Genomic DNA, 21,384 nt, shown 5'->3' with positions numbered 1-21,384 from the left:
GAGGCCACATTCAAAGATGAAATGACCAACTAAAGAAACAATTCATAACAGGGAGAAGCACAATATATACTCAGCAAGGTGAGAGAAAAGAAACCCGCACCAGACACCTTAAAGTGAAAACTCTACAATATTAAAGGCAAAAAAATTCTTTAAAACATCTAGATAAAATGAGAGATCACCTGCACTTATAAGACAAGGCTAAAAGCTAACTTTTCAACCATTAGGCTAAATGCAAACTTCACAATAGCATCAATGGAAGATAATCAGGGGGATGATATCTTCAAAGTTCTAAGAAAAAATAAGCATCAATCTTGAATTACATCCCCAGCAAGCCTACCTTTCAACAATGAGAGTTTATCTTAAGACACAAAAACAGAATTTGCCATTGATACTAAAGAATATTCTAAGAGATTTACCCTAAAAGAAAGGAAAATTATTCCAAAAGTAAGATCTAACGTGCACAAAGTAATAATGAACAGTTTTAAATTTATTTGCACTTAATGAAAATAGCTGTAAAGTACATAAAGCAAAAATGAATGGAATTATGACAAATCAACAATGTCGTGAACAATTTCAACACACCTTTGATTGATAAACAGACAAAAATAATATGAAGATTTGGACGACACAATTAACCTTGAATTTTTGAACGTATGTAAAACCTGTACCCAACAATTCAGGAATCTGTATTCTTCTCAAACACATGTGAAATATTTGCAAACACTGATCACATACTAGGGCAGTGCTTCTTATGCTATCTTTGGTGAAACACCAGCTTTTTCTCAATTTTGGTGATGACTTAATTTTGAAGATTTCAAACTTAAAGAAGAGTTGCAAGAATAGTAGAAAGAACTCTCTTCAAACAGATTCACAATTGCCAACGTTTTGCCACTTTTATTTTTTTCTGTTTTTTCTGAGGCAGTAGAGAGTAAGTTGCAGATGGTAATTCTTCACCCCTAAGTACTTCATTATTTTCTAAGAGCAAAAACATTATTTTACATAATAGTGCAATTAATCAAAATCAAGAAATTTAACATTTATCCAACACTACTATCTAATCCATAGTCCATATTTAAATTTCACCTTTTGTCCAACTTAGTTCCATTTGCCCCAGGATCCAATCTAGGACTATGGGTTGCGTTTATTTGCAAGTCTCTTTAGTTTCTTTATTCTGGAACAATTCCTCAGTCTATCTTTGCCTTTCAAAACCTTAACCCAGTAGGGGATCAAACTATGCCACCCCACAATATGCCACTCTGGGATAAAAATTATTTTGAGCTGAAGGCAATTGAGAAAAAGCAAACATATAATGAGATTTCTTCTTCTCTCTATCTGCCTGAAAGTAGGGCATGAATTCTCCTTGTGAGGCCATCCGTCCCACAATTTACTGCCCCTAAAGAGTCCAGAAACCCCTTTCTTTTGTGTTATCACTTACCTACAAATTTACCATCCTTTGTCAGAATGGTATAAAAGCCTCCAAGACTAACTGCTTCTTTGGGTGTTTTCTTTTCCTTCTATAAAGCCCCTTCCCCTATGTCATATAAAACTTTTAACATCAAATAAAATTTATATGCTTTTCTCCCAATAATGTGTTGTCAGTTTATAGGCTCATCCACAGACTCTAAGAGGATAGAGGGACATTTTCCTCTCCCTATAAACCTTTAAAAGAGGACAGGCTAGTTATGTGGCAGAAGGTCCCTCAAACAGAGTTACTTTATCTGATGTTTGATTTTTTTATAGGGAAATCACATAGGTGATGCTGTACCCTTCTCAGTGCCTTATATTAGGAGACACCCCGTGTCAGTCAGTGACATTATTGATAATATGAACTCTAATCATTTGGTGAAGGTGGTGTCTGCCAAGTTTCTCTACTGAAAAGTTACTATTTTTTTCCTTTGTAATTGATAAGTAATTTGTGGTGAGGTACTTTGAGACTATGTAAATTTTTTATTCCTCATCAAGTTTGTGCTCTAATTGGGCACTGTCGATTCTTGCTTGAACCAATCACAAATATATTGCATAATAGTGGTTTTCTAAGTCCACATTTCTTCTCTAGTTATTAGCTGGCATGCTACTGCAAGGACGTGCTTCCTTGCTTATCCAGCTAGCTGGCTAACCTTAGTATTGACTTAGACATTCTTATTTTATGCATTGGGTTATAATCCATTATATACATTATTTGCTTTGATTGTAAATCAGATTGTACTCAAGTTGTACATCTTTGACCAGTTGGCATTTCTTCAAGTTGCTTCCCTTTTGGTCTATTCCTGTCATTTTGTGACCACTTTATAAAAAAAAAAAAATGTCCTGGCTCATCTTATACTTTCCCTGCCCTATCCTTAAACTTGGCCATTTCTCCAAAATGTCTGAGTTCTTTTTAGTGGGGAATGGTACCAGGAAATCAAGATCTGAGTGGCAGACCAACACTTATATAAGATACAAAACTTAATTTCTTCAGAAATAATGCACCTAGCAGAACCAAATGCAAATCTTCCTTGAGGGAGCCCACCTCATTCAAGACTTCAAAAAAATATCACAAATGAAATTTCAGGGATTTCAGCCTGGGTGGCTCAGCAGTTTAGCGCCTGCCTTTGGCCCAGGGCGCAATCCTGGAGTCCCGGGATCAAGTCCCATGTCAGGCTCCCGTAATGGAGCCTGCTTCTCCCTCCTCCTGTGTCTCTGTCTCTCTCTCTATGTCTATTATAAATAAATAAATAAATCTTAAAAAAACACACACACAAATGAAATTTCAAGGTAAATTAGCATATCACTATCAAAAATAACCAAACACGCATGGAAAAAGAGATACCATATGCAAGAACCAAAAGAAACAATAAACAATAGAAATAGGCTAACAAGGACCTTTGATCTAGATATGTAAGAGCTTTGAAAATTATAAACTACAAAAAGGCATTAAAGACAAACCAAATAGATGAAGAGATACACCACATTTAGAAATTGGAAAACAGTATTACAAAGGTGTTAGTTATACTCAGAGAGTTCTACAATTCCAGTGCAATTCTAATGAAAATCCCATGAGGATATTTCATGAAATTTGAAACAATGAATCTAAAAAATATATGAAAAATCATGGGGCACCTGGCAGGCTCAGTTGGTAGAGCATGCAACCATTGATCTCAAGGTTGTGAGTTTGAGTCCCACAATGGTGTAGAGATTACACAAAAATAAAATCTTAAAAAAATAAAATGAATATGAAGAATCAAAGGGGAAAAATAGCCAAGGCACTCCTGAGGAAGGAGACGAAATAGGTGGGGACACTTGTGCTACTAGCTATCAAACATTATTATAAAGCTGTAGAAATTAATATTGTGGGACAATGGTTCAAGGACAGAGAAACTGACCCCAGCAGAACAGAAGAGAGCCCAGACACAGACCTCTGCATTTCTGGAAATTTGATATATGAGAGATTTGGTATGACAGATCACTGAAGAAATTGGGTGAGACAATTGGCTGGCACAGACAAAAATCAATTTCCAGTATATTAAAGTTTTAAAATGAAAGGACAAACTTTACAACTTTTAAAAGAATGTATTGGAAAATATCATTCTGACCTCAAGGAGGGAAGAATTTTTTAAACAAGAAACAAAAGGGCTAACCCTAAATGAAAAGATTGATAAGATCAACAATAATAAAATTATTATTATTATTTTGTTCAAAAAGACAACATAAAGATATGAAAGCATAAGCCATGAACTGGGGAGGCTTCTTGCAACACATATAACTGATAAAAGGTTGGGGCACCTGGGTGGCTCAGTAGTTGAGCATCTGTCTTTGGCTCAGGTCATGATCCCAGGGTCCTGGGATTGAGTTCCATGTTAGGGGAAATCCCTGAGGGGACCCTGCTTCTCCCTCTGCCTGTGTCTCTGCCTCTCTCTCTCTCTGTCTCTCATGGATAAATAAATAAAATCTTAAAAAGAAACCTGATAAAAGGTTAGTATTCAGAATAGAAGAACGCATATAAACCAAGAAAGAAAGAAAAAGAAAGAAAGAAAGAAAGAAAGAAAGAAAGAAAGAAAGAAGAAAGAAAGAAAGAAAGAGAAAGAAAGAAGGAAAGAAAGGGAGGGAGTGCAGAGGGAGACAGAGACAAAAGGAAATAAGCAAAAGACACAAGAAGGTATTCATAGAAGAGAAACACAAATGGCTAATAATCCATGAAAAGATGTCCAATCTCACTGGTAATTAGAAAAATGCACATTTAGATCACAACATGAAACCATTCTACCCACTTGATTATAAAGTCGGTGCAGATGTAGATAAGGGGCTGTAATGCAGGGCTGGTGTATAAACTGCTAAAACTACTGAGGAAAGTAACTCAGCACTATTTCAAGGCATTGAACATTCATATACCCTGTGACACTGCAAATCCACTGAGTACTCTAAAAAAATCCTTAAATATAAGTACCAAGTATATTCATAACAGCAAAGGCAAACAAAACAAAAAACCAAACTAAACATTTGAAATGTCCATCAAAGGAAATAAAGCATAGCTATATAGATCAACATGAATGATCTTAGAAACATCTTGAGTAGAAAAAAGCAAGGCACAGCAGGCTAAAAACAATATAATACCATTTTTACAAAAACTCAAAAGCACGTAAAACAAAACAGTATCTTTAGAACACATAAAAATGTAAAATAATTATTTTTAATTATTTTTAAAAGAGGTAAGAGAATGACAATAAGAAAAAAATTCAGGTAAGAAGCCCGTCTGGTGGAGGGGTAGGTTGATGGGAGAAGGGCACATATAAATGTGACGGTGTGTTCTAGTTGTTACACTAGGTAGTAGGCCCATGAAGTCCATTTTATTATGCTTCTTAATCTACATCAGGTTTCTCAATCTTAACACTGTTGACATTTGGGGCTGGATAAATCTTTGTTCTGGGGAGCTGTCCTGTGCATCATAGGAGCATCCCAAGCCTCTACCCACTAGATGCCAGTAGCACACCCAGCTGTGTGTTCAGCTGTGACAATAAAAAATAGCTTCAGACATTGCCAAATATCCCTGGGGAGCAAAATTGACCTTGGTTGAGAATTACTGATGTATATATATATGGTACATTTTTTTTTCATGTGTGCGTTTTGTTTTGTTTTGCTTTTAAGTAGGCTCCATACTCAATGTGGAGCCCAGTGTGGGGTTAGAACTCATGACTGTGAGATCAATCCCTGAGCTGAGATCAAGAGTCAGACACCTAACCGACTGAGCCACCCAGGCGCCCCTATATGGTATATATTTTTTGAATGTTTTTTTAAATTTGTTTTGATTTCTATTCATTTATGACAGAGAGAGAGAGAGAGAGAGAGAGAGAGGCAGAGACACAGGCAGAGGGAGAAGCAGGCTCCATGCACCGGGAGCCCAACGCGGGACTCGATCCCGGGTCTCCAGGATCACGCCCTGGGCCAAAGGCAGGCGCCAAACCGCTGCACCACCCAGGGATCCCTATTTTTTGAATGTTTTAAATGTTCCATAATAAAACAAAGTTTAAAAGTGATGAGTAGAAGTTTCATTCAGCCTGTAAGCATAACTAGGAAGTAATCATTAAGTGCTGAGAAAACCAGAGCCTGCCGCAGGGCCTTTGAAGTGACAGCGTAGAGTAGTGAGAGCTGACAGTTTCAGGAGGATTTTGACTAGCTGGTGATATTTCTAGAAATGGTACTGGGTATTAGGAAATCAGTGACTCCAGATTCACTGGAGGAATATTTCTGCAATGTTTCTCAATTCTTTGGGAAATCCAAAAGCTTAGTTTAGCCTTTTAGAATACTACTTAATTTTTTAAATATCTATTATTGATTTTTTTAAAGAAAAACAAGACCTTTTGTTTATATAAGACCTTCTAAGGAACTGAAGGAAGTCCATATATTTTGTTACCTTTGAGGGGTTGGCTCTGATTGCAAAGTCACACAAATTTAACTGTGGCCCCAGATAACTGGAACATTTCCAGAAATAATGTAACATATCATCGCTTCTCTAGGATGATGAGTGATCCCACACTCACTCACTATTGCACTCTATTAATCCAAGAGCTTCCCCAATGATGTGGTTCTACTTGGAAACACCTGTCTGATTCTTATACTTACACTATAGCCCTTTAATCCCTAATGGAGAGAGTTTATTTCCCTCATTTTAAAAATGGAGAAACACAGACACATAAAGGATACATACTTTTCAAGATAGCATAATCCAGAGTAATTAATTAGAAACAGAATTGGTGCAAAAATCGGGTTTACTGAATTGTGGTCTGTGTGCCTTTTTCCCTAAGCTCTGAACTGTGCTTGGGCATGCAAGTGAGCATTAGTGTGTAGAAGTGTGTATGTGTGTGTGTGTATCTGTGGTTGGGGAGATGTGTGTGTGTTTCTCTGAGGACAAGGGGGAAAGACAAAGGAATGGAGAACCAGAAGGAGAGGCATGGTAGAAAGAATATCAGATTCAGAATATGCCTTTGGCCAGAACTCTGAGTCTCAGTTTTTTTAACCATAAAAACTCGCAGAATGATTGCAAAAGTCAAATGAGATGTGTATTTGAAAGAAAGCACTTTATGTTTCTGTATATAAATGTGATTGTCATTATTAGCACTATTATTTAAAATGCAAGACAGATGATAAAGGAATCTGCATGGGTAAAATGACCCACATTTTCTTCCTTTTCTTGGCCCTGGCTCTTACCATATGTCCAGTTCAGAGGAATATTCAGTGGCTCCCAGCAAGGCATCCGGAGGCCGGTACCAGAGGGTCACAACTTCTGAAGAGTACGTCTGACTGGGAATGGACTTTGCCCGGGCAAGACCTGACCGAGGAGGAAAAACACAGAACTCACTGTCCTAGGACATCCCGCAGAGCCAGGAAGAGATGCTTGCTACCACAGAGTCAGTAACTAGCAGAATAAGAAACATTTAAAAAATAAGACACAAATTTTGGTGGCTTTTAATAGAGCTACTCAACTCTCTTGACCCTTGTGAACCTCCTTGTCAAGTGAATTTCTCAAGTTTGGGTCTATTTTGCAGCTAGATGTGGCCTCCTGGCAGCTAAGTATAGGGAGGTGAGTAAATTCTTCCCTATATGATAAAAACAGAACCGATGTGCGAACTTCCAGATCATGCCCTTTTGGGGGGATTAAGCCTTCTTTAAGCCCTTTTCCTTTTCCTCTAGGCTATAATGAGAAGGAGGTGACAGCCGTCTTTAAACATGTAGTTGGGGCAAAACCCTAAGGTTGGCGGGGGCCCCATGACGGAGGGACATGGGTCAGGACGCCACGGGGCCACCCTACAAGCTCCGACTACTTAGGTCAGCCTGTTATATGAGACAAAGTTAAGCTTCTAACATGTTTACGACCTCTATAATTTAGGGTTTCTGTAATAGCAATAGGACTCAATGTACAACTAATATGGTCGCCCTCCATTTTTGCAGACCAGGAATCCCCAGTTTAATAAAACACAGGGTAGGGACTGCTAATCCAAATTAATTAGTTTGGTAGGACCTTGGACACATTGCTCTCATGTTCTGCAATATAAGAGTACTTTTTTTTTTTTTAGAGGAGGGGAGGGGCAGAGGGAGAGGAAGAAAGAGAATCTTAAGTGGGCTCTATGCTAGGCATGGAGCCCAACATGGGGCTTGATCTCAAGACCCTGAGATCATGACCTGAGCTGAAATCAAGAGTTGAACACTCAGCTGACTGAGCCACCCAGGAGCCCCTGTCGGTACTTCTGTCAACTACCTAATCTCACAGAATCACATGATCTAGAACTGGGGAAAAACCCTCAGTAGATGAGTTCTCTGTTGTGGCAAATTGACAAATGAATATCTGTTGAATGCTTACTTATCCAGATGAAAGCTACTGTACTTTCAGAAGAAAGTACTGCAGCTATAGTGCAGCCATTTGATTGATAACTGGCCAACAGATAAGAGTGGTACCCCAGCTCCAGCTTTTCAACAAATATTAACTGAGCATCTACTGTGGTGTTTTTATGGTTAAAAACTTTTTTTTTTATGGTTAAAAACTTGCTTACACTGATAAGCAAAATGGACTCAGGCTGCCTTCATAATTCTTATAGTCTAATGGAAGAGACAAAATCACCACACAACATATGTGTGTATATAATTATAAACTGTAATAAGTGCTAATATGGAAAGATACAGTGATACCCCAGGGAAATCTGCATCACTTTGATGGGAATAAAAACCTCAGGTACTCCTGCGTTGACAGCTCTGTTGATAGGTGAGCAGGAACAAGTGCCATGGAGCCTCTGTTCCAGCAGGAGTCCATTCTATAATGTGGGGTTTACCTCTTTATCCTGGATCTATTCTGATAAAATTTTTATATCCACTCAGATATAGGAAAACCTACTAGGTAGAGTTCACTCTATACACGTCTCTATAAAGATTGGCAGTGGGGCAGTGGAGATGCCCAAGTTTTCGGGTCTGATTAGACTGGGGCTTGATGGAATTCTAGGAAGCTCCCAATCTTGCCCTGTTTCTTGCCCAACACTTCCTATATGGTAGTTTGACATCCTCAGAAAGCATCATGTTCCACGGGCCTCCACTTTTCAAAGACCGGGCCTAGTCAATGCTTTAAACATGTGCACACAAAAGCATCATTGTTCAGAGCCCAGAAGGAGACTCGAGGGGAGACTTACCAAAATCAGCCAGTTTGAGCTCTCCCAGGTGACTGATGAGTAAGTTCTGAGGTTTCAGGTCCCTGTGAAGAACGTGTTGGTGGTGGATGTACGCCAGGCCCCGCAAAAGTTGAAACATGAAAAGCTGGAAGGAATGAACACCTTATCTAAGCAGATTTGAGCCACTATGTGTTGATTTATCCTCTAAATCAAAAACAGTCACCTGAAAGAATATAGTAAAAGTGTCTCTTCAGAGTCCAAAAAAAAAAAAGATTTTACATTCAGAGAAGGGGAAAAAAAAGACAAGAAAAGTCAAATAAGTAGACCATGTCCTAAAAACAAAGGGAATCTGCCTTTTCCTGACATCTCCTTTCTTTGATACTGGAGGAATTACCCTTCCTTAAAAATCTAAAGGGAAACTTTGAAGTTTCCTTTGGAACACTAGTTATTGATTTAGATGTGAAAGATTTAATTTTTTTCCCACCAATGAACTTGGCATATGAGATCAAAGTTGACCTGGAAATGATATTCTAAGGTTTACAACTGCTTAAGTTTTCCAGGCTCTCTGATATGAAACCCTTTTCAAAACATAACACAAGGAGACCAGACTGGGAAATATATCTTTAGATGGTATTAGGAAATAAAGGAACCATTATCTTTTTAAACCTATTTTTAAAGCCTGAAGTTCAAAGTTGGAAACAAACTATAGTACAGCCATTTGACTAAGAGGAAAGAGAGATTCCCCCCTCCCCCCAAAAAATACACCAAAAAAAGAAAAAGAGAATAAGGAATAAAGAGTATATAAAAGAAAGAAGAAGGAAAAATATATTCTGGGCCCAAATATTTTAAATGTTGTGTGTGGTTATAAGGCATAGAAACTGAAGACATTACTAGGTTCTCACCAATGTAGAAGCTGAAGGAAAAAAAAGAATATTTAGCATTCCAATGTCTTTTGCTCTTTTCCAGTGCCACTGGCAATTGAAAACTGAAACACCAACATTAGTGTTTACAAAGACCCATGCCAACTGAGAACAAGCTCTGGCAGTGTAGAAAAGAAAAGCCCAGCCCCAGCATTCCTGGAGACACAGACACCTAGCCGATGCAGAGCTGTGCAGATAAACCCATTTTTTCCATCACATCTTGGAAATTAGGAACTGCAGAGATGCTGGGACCTGTACTGGCCTAACAATGACTAGGAGACATTGGAGCCAAGCTGAGGGAGGCATGGTCTGACCAGGGCAGGGGCCTGGGTTAGGGTGGGGGTTGCCCACCATGGCACAGCTGTGGCCATGTATTTCCATGCAGGTCCCACATTGGGCTCACAAGCCATTTAAGAATGTTAAAGATTTCTTGAGACTCCTACTTCACCAGTTCTATGAGCTTTCCCAGTGTTCTCCCTTCTTGGTGCTTTGCATACACACACTCTTCATTTTACCATTCATTCATCAAACCACTAAGCTACCAAAATATGAAATTCCTATACCAATGTTTAAACCTTCTAATCAGCTATAAATTTAAATGTTTCTGGAAAAGACAATATAAAGAACCCACGAAAATTGCAGGGAAAAAAGATAAGAGGCTATATTACGTGCTTACAGGTATGTTTTTCAACAGGAAAATACTAAGGAAGGAGGGAGCACAAGACAACTGAGGGCCAGAGACAGAAAGGAAGAAGGGGAAACATTTATTAAAAGCCAAGCACCTTTTATAATCCTCAAAGTAACCCTCGAGGGAGATATGCTTGTCTTTGATTCACAGATAAGTAAAATTGGGCTCAAGGAAACTTTAAAAACATGTCAAGAGACCATCAGGGCCGAAACTCAAACTCAGACCTGCCTAACTCCTCTACATCATTCTGAGAAACCAAAGAAAAGAAAATGAAAACATGACAGGGAAAGGGAGAGTCAGCTGGCTGAGTCAGAGGCAGAGCTTCTTAGTGGGCCAGCCTGAAAATGCGGTTCATGTTGGAGTGTAGACTGCTCTCGCTAATTAGTCATGCCCGCGTCCCACCTTCTTGATCTTCGGTCCCTTTCCTGCCTGGCTCCACATATATGTCCACAAACATTCATAAATGGTAAAGCAGTACAGTATTAATGGATGGCATTTTATGACCACACTTCTTAAAACTAGTCTGCCCCGACTAACCTCGCCACCCACTCACTCCTGAATCCTTTGCAACCTGTGTTCTCCTTTCACACTGCCAACGCTTCACCAACAACAGAACACAATCCAATGGCATTTTCTCAGTCAACATCAAGCCAGATTGTGGGTGATTCTTTCCAGAGAGGCTTCCCATACCCCAGGGGTTAGTCCTGTTTTCAACACAGTGAGGCTCTTGGGAACAAAGTAATTTCACTGGGCTAGTGCCATCTGGGCCAGAGTGAGCATTTTCACTGCTGTCTCTGCTCTGGGGAACTCATCCCTATTTCCATTTACTTTGACTGGAAAACTTCTTTGCACTTCCACATACCCCTAATAAATCCCTCTATTTATTAGTGTATCCCTTGCAAATCCACAAAGTAGTCAAGTATGACTGCAGTCAAATGTAGTTTTCAAGACAGTCTCCACCACGCCGTCCCTGAGACTGTCTCTTCCCTTGACCTTCCCATGAGAGTGTAGTTTTTCTGAAACCTTTATAGTCTGAAAAGCTGCTTCCTTTTGTCTCTTGTCCTGTTCCTCTTTCAACCCCTACAGGCAAAAGTTCTATAATCAGTTCTTTTATCTTTGTGTATTTGCTCTTTTGGTTATCTACTCTCTTGTCTTCAACTACAGACATCCTGTACCAATTACCCCCAAGTCTGTATTTCCAGCATCTATCTTCCTCCTGGGCACTAATCACCTCTCTGATTGTCTACTGTTCATTTCCCTTTCGATTTCCATCTCAGCTAACAGCTCACCATGTCTAAAACAGGACTCTTCCTCCTCCCCTCCAAATCAACTTCTTCTATTTCTGTTACTAGAGCTATAATTACTCTGGTCAATCAACCCAGAAGAAGAAACCCAGAAGGTGAGGCCTCATCCTAGACTTTCTGAATCAGATGCCCAGGTCATTTGTCTGCTTGTTGAAGTTTGAGAAGCACTGGGCTAGCCCACATCAATAAACTCCTAACTGGAACCCCCTACTCTTTAATCCATCCCACAGACCACAGTTACATAAATTTCCTTCAGATCATGTTATTCCCTCTCAACTCAAACCCTTTTAATGGCCCTCCTGTCTAAGAAATATAGTCCACATCTTAGAAAATAAGGCTCCCAGCCACCTAGCCAATCTATTTTTTCCAGACTTATGTACCCCCATCTCACTTGGTGTTATTCACAAATGTCCTGTAATAGTATTGGTTCATATTTCTTATCTCTTGTTTTTGGTTGTAAGGTCCTTGAAGGTAGGAATTTTGTCTTCTATGTTTTTTTATCCCTCTAAGCCTTCGGCACAGTGCCCAGTATGAGTCACTCAAGCCTGAAAGTGTTTGTTCTCAGTTATTCTTTCTCTGAGTGTTCTTCTACTTAATCAATAGCCCTAGTTCCTTGACTCTTCTGCTTTCTCCTAAGTTATCAGCAACCTGCTTATCTTCACCTCCTTGCTTCAGATTAGACTCAGTTTAGAAGCCTGACCATGACTTTAACCTCTCTCGACAATCTCCTCAACTCTGAATCAATCCAACTTCTACTTTGTTTATTCCTCTGTCTGAATTGCTCAGTGCTGCCATTAAAAAGGAAATCCCGGGATCCCTGGGTGGCGCAGCGGTTTGGCGCCTGCCTTTGGCCCAGGGCCCACGTCGGGCTCCCGGTGCATGGAGCCTGCTTGTCCCTCTACCTGTGTCTCTGCCTCTCTCTCTCTCTCTGTATGACTATCGTAAATAAATAAATAAATAAATAAATAAATAAATAAATAAATAAAGAAAAAAAAAAAAGGAAATCCCATGATCATGCAGAAAATTTAATGGTTTTCATTTTCACCAAGAGTCCTTAACACACTACTAGACATTCTTTCTTAGTTTGCCTGGTTAGATCTTTATCCCGTCTCCACTAGCTATTTTAAAATGTTTTTACTCTCCCCAACCCCCTGTCCTCAATCTTTTTTTCCTCTTTGTTTCCAAGACAGGATTAGGTCCCCTTATTATGAGTTCTCCTAGTGTTTCTAGTTAACATGGCCATAGCCCTGGTCACTTTGCTTCTTACTACCTATTTAACACCATATATCGGGATCCCTGGGTGGCGCAGCGGTTTGGCGCGATCCTGGAGACCCTGGATCGAGTCCCACGTCGGGCTCTCGGTGCATGGAGCCTGCTTCTCCCTCTGCCTGTGTCTCTGCCTCTCTCTCTGTGTGACTATCATAAATTTAAAAAAAAAAAAACACCATATATCTTACTGGACTTTAAGCTTATTGACAATAAAAAACACAACTTATTCATTATTGAAACCTCAGAACTTAATATAATACCAAGCATTCAATCATTCTTGAATGAATAAATGAATAAAAGAATATAAATGTTAATTAAATGAATGAGTACAGCATATAGAAATTTTGTATAGGTTATATCAAGGACCAATCAATTAATTAATGCTAGTAAAAGCCATAGGGAATGAAAAGTACGAAATGCAAGTGGTTTCTAACATCCATAGCACACACAGAATTATAGCGAGTTAAAGAGTTTATTATTATTTCTATTCCTGTGACTGGGAAATGGAACTTGGTCCCATTTATAACAGGATCTGATAGAACAGGTAACTAATTTAGACCTAACAAAGGTAGTTTGTTTGCTGATTCTGATGGGGAACTATAAGTACAACACAAACTTTATCACAGACCACAATAGTCTGCCATGAAGGATGTATTTATTTTACGATGGCTTAGCTTCACTTCTTTCCTTTAAATGCAATTCTTTTTTAATTGGTTTGTACTTCTGAAGACACGTTTGCATGATGGCAATGGCTGACAAGTTTAGGCTGCCTGGAAATGGCTACACATTGCTCTATATCTTGAGGGGAACCTTTTTTTCCCCCATGATTTTATTTACTTATTTTGAGAGAAAGAGAAGACTGCAAACAGCTGGAGGGGCAGAGGCAGAGGGAGAGAATCTCAAGCAGACTCCCTGCTGGTCACAGAGCCTGACGAGGGACTTGATCCCCACAACTGTGAGATCAAAACCTGAGAAATACCCAGGTGCCCCAGGGAGAAACTTAAAAAAAAAAAACTTCTCCGGAATATCAACAATATGCATCTTCTTATTTAGTATCATGGGACTTTGCTTTGTGATGACGATGTGTTTCAAAATTCTGCTGTGGGCAAGCCAGACAGGAGTCCTGACCCTCGAAGTACTCACCCTGACATTGTGAGGATGAAGCCCTCCTGGATGCTGACACATGTACTGGGCCAGGTCTGTGTGCTACAGAAAATGGTGGAAAGAATGACATTAGTGGAACTTCAACAGTGTCCTAAAGTGGACCACAGATATTAGAGGTATTACAAACTTCAGGATTTTTGAGAATAAGGTAGAAAAGGTACATAACCGGGGTTCCTGAGATCTCACTACTCCTGAGGTCAAACACCGTGCATCCTTCTAAATGGCTGTTCTAAGAAGGAAGCTTGTTTCTCATCACAAAAAGATGCTTCTTTTAAATGACTGCCACTAAACACATTGATACAGGCATATTTCACCCTCCTTGAGGGCGAGTCAAGTATAGGATTTCATTAGGGTTTTGCATTAGGATTTCATCCTGCTAATATCTGAATGTTTTTTTCATTTCAAAAATATGAAAATGAGTTATTACTTAGTAAACTTGTATACAATTTTTAAAAGCCTTATGATTTACGTCTTTATTGTCAATGAAAAAATGGGGTCTGCTCAGATGGTGATTAAAAATAGATAAAAAAATAACTACAAAAGTTTTATTTAGGAGGCAAACTCAACGTGCTTATTTATTATTGCCTGTAAGGGGGACAAAAGACAGCAAATACAGTGTGTAAAGAAGCAGGACTAAAGAAGGAGTGTAAGAACAATAGGCTCTAGTAATCATAATAATGAAAATTTCCATGACACTTTCCACATTGTAATAAAAGTTTCATCATGCCATAAAATATTAACAGATTCATTATACAAGCACCAGGCTTTTCCCTCATGCTTTAGAAAATGCTGGGGCAACTCACCATGTATTCAAAAACGAATGTCAGTGTCTCTTTGGTGTGGATTATGTCATGCAGGAGCACGATATTGGCATGTTTCAAACCCTTCAAGAGAGAAGCTAGAAAAATTAAACAAAATGTTAATTCAATCATTGATAATGAAAGTACTGCTTTAAGGATATCAAGCAGTATTTATTTTTTAAAAATTTCAGATCATTCTGTTTTTTTATTGCTGGGGAAAAACTTAAAATTACTGGTGAAATAATACTTAAAATTACAAAGAAGGGATCCCTGGGTGGCTCAGCGGTTTGGCACCTGCCTTCGGCCCAGGGCGTGATATTGGGGTCCCAGGATCGAGTTCCGCATCAGGCTCCCTACACAGAGCCTGCTTCTCCCTCTGCCTGTGTCTCTGCCTCTCTCTCTCTCTCTCTCTCTCTCTCTCTCTCTCTCTCTGTGTCTCTTAAGAATAAATAAAATCTTTAAAATAAATAAATAAATAAATAAAATTACAAAGGACCTTCATTATTTGTCAAATGGCAAGTCATCGCATTTACATAACTTATTTTTCTTACTGGCTAGAGCAGTTGCAAAAAAAAATATGTTTCCATTTATCTAATCAATTTCATCAAAGCACTCAGAGCACTTTGCAAGTGCTTCCCTCTGGGAATCTTATCTCTGCTTCAGAGTTACAGAAGAGGAGGCCTGGAGAGATAAAGGCCATTGCAGGAGCAGGAAATGGAGTGGTCTGCCTTCTAGAGTCGGACTTTGCAACATGTGACCATTCTCTAAAATTCAAAGTGTCACAGAGGGTCAGCAGGGCCCACGGATGCGATTAGTGGAAGGCAGGGATAAGAGTATGGGATGAAGAATTGTTGAAACATGATAGAGAGTGGAGAGGATTTCTTAAAGGGAGAATGCAAACCTCTGTGGAAAGGAGAAAATGCAAACTTGAAAAGAGGACAGAACCAAACTTGGGGAGCCCAGGGGAGTATGAGTGGTGAGGTGTGAGAACTGTCTTTTGCATCTTTAATAACAGATTATTATTAGGTCACTAAAGGCAGCCTTAAAAAGGAGAAGTCACCACAAAAGGCCACTAAGTGGCTGGGAAGGAATCTGAAAGGGTATCTTTGGGGGCTTCAGGAATACAAAGACCTCCTAGCTTCACATGGGTGGAGTCAGAAAAGGCATAATAAGGAGATGATGAGCCTCAGCTCAGGACAGCCCTGCATGAATAAATAGTGTCCTTAAGACTCACGGGAAAGGAAAAGTTAAGCATGAACACTCAAATCAATGCCCTGCAGGGTGTGCTTGCATGTCCTGAATCTCTTACACCAACTCTTTTTCAGAATTCCGTAAGATTAAAACCAAGCTCAAATCCTACCCTCAAATTGTGGAACAAATTACTTCTTTCAGGAATCTGCCCCTGTTATAATGATCCTCTGTTGTTTTGCCTTCCTGATCACCATTTTCCTTTCTAGTGGGATTTTCCTCTGGGAAACCAACCCTTTACTCAGTCCCTGCTATTCTGGTGGGGCTGACCCCACCCACCCTTACTCAAGGCAGAATGTGTCACCCAGGCCTGGCCAGTCAGAGCACAGCACTCTCTAGCTCTAGTAACCCGTGAGGAGACAGGCACAAAATTCTATCTCACTGGTGCAATCCAGAAAGAAGTGCTTTCCTTTCCAGGGTGAAAAGAAAGGAGCTTGTAGGGTTTTACCCGGGGCTGCTCTGGCCAGATTATCAACACCTGGTGAGAGCATGTCTGGGACTAAAATTAAGGTGCATGAAAACAGTGTTGGGGATGGCGAGGCATGGAATCCTGGTGACATCATCTACGCCCTGCTAGCCCATAGTTATCAGAACTATCAGCCAGCGAATTTCCTTCTTTACTTAACATCAATTTGAGCCGGGAACCTCTAATCGTCAAGAGCCCTATTAGACCTGCTAACTCCACTTTGCTCTAATAACTAATACTCTCACTTGACTTTTTGCCCCCTGAATCCTTATGAGCTAAATTTATTATTTCACTTTTATAAATATGTTGCTTTGTCAATGTAGTAAACAGTTTCACAGGCATCTGTTTAATGTCCCTGGCCCCAGACTGAAGGCTACATGGGAACAGAGGGAGTGACTTTCCCTCTCTTTTGGATGCCGCCGCACCACCTAGTATAACACTCAGCCAGGAGCAAGCACTTAATTTGTCAAATATATTTATTGAATGTCTTAACAGAGAACTGATTGTGGAGCCAGAGGCCCTAATGTGAATCCTTGCCCTGTTACTTTCTATCCGACCGAGCTCAGGAGAGTATCTCAACCCCAGTCTCAATTCACTCCTTCTGAAAGAGATAATGCCTTTTCTTTTCTTTTTTTTTTAATTTTTTTAAATGTTATTTATTTATTCATGAGAGACACACAGAGAGAGGCAGAGACCTAGGTAGAGGGAGAAGTACCCTTCTTCTTAGGGAGGAGCCTAATGTGGAACTCCATCCCAGGACCCCGGGATCAGGACCTGAGCCAAAGGCAGAGCCTAACCACTGAGCCACCCAGGTGCCCCGAGATAATGCCTTTTCTGACTTGACTTCACAGGGTTGACATCAGGATGGAATCAGATGTTATTCGTGGAACCCTTGAAAAATGTAAAGCATCACACGGTTGCAAACTAGAATTAATACCCTAACCATCAGCTTCTTGCCCCTCCCTTTTACCTTGAGCTCCACTAAACCCCACCCCCAGATTAATATCTTTAAATCTTGTCTATGTTATATTCCTGCTAGAGTTTTCTGTACCTTCGATATTTATAACAATATTCAATATTTATAACAATCTGACCATCAGTTGAGAATACTGTATTTTGTTTATTTTTAAAAGATTTTATTTATTTGTTCATGAGAGAGGCAGAGACATAGGCAGAGGGAGAAGCAGGCTCCCTGTGGGAGCCCGATGCGGGACTCCATCCTAGGACCCCGAGACCACCACCTGAGCCAAAGACAGACCCTCAACCACTGAGCCACCCAGGTGCCCCTATATTTTTATGAATTATGTTCATTTTCTCTCTCTGTACACAGACACACACACACACTCATGCATGCATTTCAAAGCATATACCAAAACTAGATTTTTTTTTAAATTTATGATAGTCACAGAGAGAGAGAGAGAGAGAGAGAGAGAGACAGAGAGAGAGGCAGAGACATAGGCAGAGGGAGAAGCAGGCTCCATGCACCGGGAGCCCGACGTGGGATTCGACCCCGGGTCTCCAGGATCGCGCCCTGGGCCAAAGGCAGGCGCTAAACCACTGCGCCACCCAGGGATCCCCCAAAACTAGATTTTAAAGGACATAGTAAAGCAGCAATTGCTAAGAATATTGTTAAGATATTTTCATTTTATTTTAATACAATTCTGTTCTTACTTAAATTTGACATTACTAAAACTCATGATGCTTATTTTTCTTTTAAAAGATTTATTTATTTTAAAGATTTTATTTATTTGACACACAGAGAGAGAGAAAGAATAAGCAGGGGGAGCAGCAGGCAGAGGAAGAGGGAGAAGCAGACTCCTTTGAGCAGGGAGCCTGAGATGAGGCTTAATCCCAGGAACCTGGGATCACGACCTGAGCCCAAGGCAGATGCTTAACTGACTGAGCCACCCAAGTGTCCCTATTTATTTATTTATTTATTTATTTATTTATTTATTTATTTATTTTAATTTTATTATTTTATTATTATTTTTAAAGATTTTATTTATTCATTCATAGAGACAGAGAGAGGCAGAGACACAGGCAGAGGGAGAAGCAGGCATCATACAGAGAGCCTGACGTGGGACTCAATCCATGGTCTCCAGGATCACACCCTGGGCTGCAGGCGGTGCTAAACGGCTGCGCCACCGGGGCTGCCCCCTATTTATTTATTTTAGAGAGAAAGTGAGTGCGGGGTGGGGGTGGGGTGGGGGGGGCGGTGGTGGTAGGGTTGTGGGGGGGGGCAGGAAGGGCAGAAGGAGAGAATCTTAAGCAGACACCCTGCTGAGTGCATAACCCAAAGTGGGGTTCAATCTCACTACCCTGAGGTCATGACCTGAGTCAAAAGCAAGAGTCAGACGCTTAATTGTTGAGCCACCCAGGGGCCCCTTGTGACGCTTACTTTTAAAATCATGGTAGCATGTTTTCTTAATCATGATGGCTTCCTACTATCATTTGCTAAAAAGCTCAAGGAACAATATCTACTTAGGATGAGGCTCACTGCTAACAACAGTGGGTATAAAATATTTTATATAGTTTTCTTGATAATTTCTATCTTATAGGAGTAGGAAAAGTGTCTGATTTACCATTTCTCTATTGCTCACTTATAGTGTTAGTTTTATCTTCAATTCACAATTTCTTTACAGAAATCCCTTCAAACTCCTCTCAATTCTTTTTCTCACACCCTTGTCCAATTCAGCACATCTGTTTGGCAATACATTCAGAACATGTCCAGAATCCCTCCCTTCTTGCCATCTCTCTGCTACCATCCCGGGCCAAGCCATCATCTTATCTTCTCTGAATTAGCGCAAATACCTTCTAGCTAGTCTCTGCCTGCCTTCTCCCTCCTTCCCTGCAGTCTGTGGCGCAGGGCGATCCTCCTCAGATGGAAATCTCTCTTGGTTCCAAACTCCTCAGTGGTCTCTCATCTCACTCAGAGTAAGACCCAAAGTATTCACAATGGCCTGTCAAGTCCTCATTACCTCCCTGTCCTCATCAACTCATTCTCCTATCCTTGCTCGATTGGCTCTAGCACACTGGCCTCTTAGCTGTTCTCTGGATACTTCCAAATACATTTCTTCCCTGAGTCTTACGTTTGTCCTTCTCTCTGACTAGAACCCTCATCGCACTCCCTGCATGTTTCCTCCTTTCAAGTCTCTGCTCAAACCACACACAAAAAGTCTGAGCTTCCATGGCCCTTCTCAGTGAGATAGCAGCCCCCAACCCCTGACCTACACTAATGATCCTCTGGCCCTGTGCCCTGCTTTTGTTCTTCTCTATAGCACTTACCACTTGTTACCCCTAACATATTATATATTTATTTGTTCATTTTCTATCTCCACCCTTAAAAACATAAACTACTGAAAGCAGGGATTTCCGTCTTTTTTTTGCTTATTGCTATACCTTTAGTGTATAAAACAATGTTTAGTATATTATAAGCATTCAATAAATATTTACTATTGAATTAGTGTCACTTATCACCCAATATCATTTCTGTACACCTATAATTGGCAGGCATAGTGTGTTTCTGTGAAAGAGGCTTTCTTTTTGTTGTCTTCCTCATCACATAAATGTTGTTATTGCCATGTCTACTACTGCTTTTTTGACACCCCAGAACTACAGAAATACTTTTATGGAAACTTTGACTTTTGGTAAGTAATAATTAGGCAATTTACATGAAAAAGTAGATGATGTTTAAAACATTTATCATGTGGTATTGGTATATTGTTGAGTTCATCTACCAAAGGGATTTAAAGTGCTTTCAGCCTCAGATGTATGGGTCTCAAACCCAAGATGAAAAGGTCTTTCTTCTCATTTCAAGCCCACCCATAAACTTCACGGTAGGATATGGTGTGTTCTGCAGACTAACAAACTGAAGGATACAAAAGCTGACTGAGAAGGGGAAAGATCCTAAAATCAGAGCATTCTGATTCCCATAAAATTATTGTTTTTATAATTCACATATTCTAAGTATACCTATTTTTGTTTTCCTTCAAAGAAAAGACACACAGATAAATTGGGGGGTCTTTAAAGCTCCAGACAAGTGGAATCACAATGGAATTTCTTTGAGTGCTTCCAAAATACTTTGGTGATCATGGTGATGATGATGATGATGATGATGATGATAGCTCATCGAGCATTTATCACATGCCAGGCATTGTTGTAGGAATTCTGCATATATTAACTTGGTATGAGAACACTCAGAAAGTCAAAGAGAAAATCTGAAGAACAAAGCATAATCCCAAAGATCAGCTCACCACTGAACATTATTCAGCTCATTTTAAAAATTTAAAAAGTATTTCTTTCTTTAAGTGTCCAAAAGTAGTATGACCCACTAGTTGAACATTAAATGGCATTTAATTTGATTCTCATGTATGTAAGATATTTAATAATTTTAAGAATTATTTTCATTTTGCAATGATGTGAGAATATTTTGTTTCTTGGCTTTGTTAAGTTTGGGATTTATGGCTTAGTGAAGTTTTAGGAAAATTGATGCTTTCCAAGTGCAATGGGTCGTGATGTTTTGATGTTACTCTTCAGTGTACTGCTTTAGTTTATGTATAAGTGCTGCCGAAGCAAGCACTGCTTTAGTTTATGTAGAAGGCGACAATGACAAGGAAGAACAAGGCTGGCTCTCAAAGTCCTAGGGAATAGCTACACATAGTGAATGGCTGGTTGTGAGCTTTGGAAGGCATGGATTGTCCCTGTCTCCAGCAGCTAGCACAGGCCTGGCATGTGGTGCTCAATAAGTGCTTGTGAATTAATGAAGACCAAACTGTTGTAATTGAGTTTATGTAGGAGTTAATAATGGAGTCAATTTCCCTCCCCAACCTCCACTGGATGTTGAATTAAAAAGACATTACATTCCTTCTGGCCTGGGCATCACAAGTCAAGTAAGTGAG

General features: G+C 39.8%; 1 protein-coding gene across 1 annotated transcript in view; it reads right to left on the bottom strand.

Moving 5' to 3' along the window:
• CDK15 (cyclin dependent kinase 15) overlaps positions 1–21,384 on the bottom strand; it is an 82,156-nt gene that overhangs the window by 48,202 nt on the left and 12,570 nt on the right. The window contains 4 exon segments of the mRNA XM_055345385.1: positions 6,682–6,802; positions 8,649–8,772; positions 13,952–14,014; positions 14,776–14,870. Of these exon segments, the coding sequence (XP_055201360.1) occupies positions 6,682–6,802; positions 8,649–8,772; positions 13,952–14,014; positions 14,776–14,870 (403 nt within the window).

This window comes from Nyctereutes procyonoides, unplaced genomic scaffold (genome assembly GCF_905146905.1).
Source record: "Nyctereutes procyonoides isolate TBG_1078 unplaced genomic scaffold, NYPRO_anot_genome, whole genome shotgun sequence".
NCBI lineage: Eukaryota > Metazoa > Chordata > Mammalia > Carnivora > Canidae > Nyctereutes > Nyctereutes procyonoides.
The sequence above is the reverse complement of the archived record's forward strand: the minus strand, read 5'-3'. Positions and strand labels throughout refer to the sequence as shown.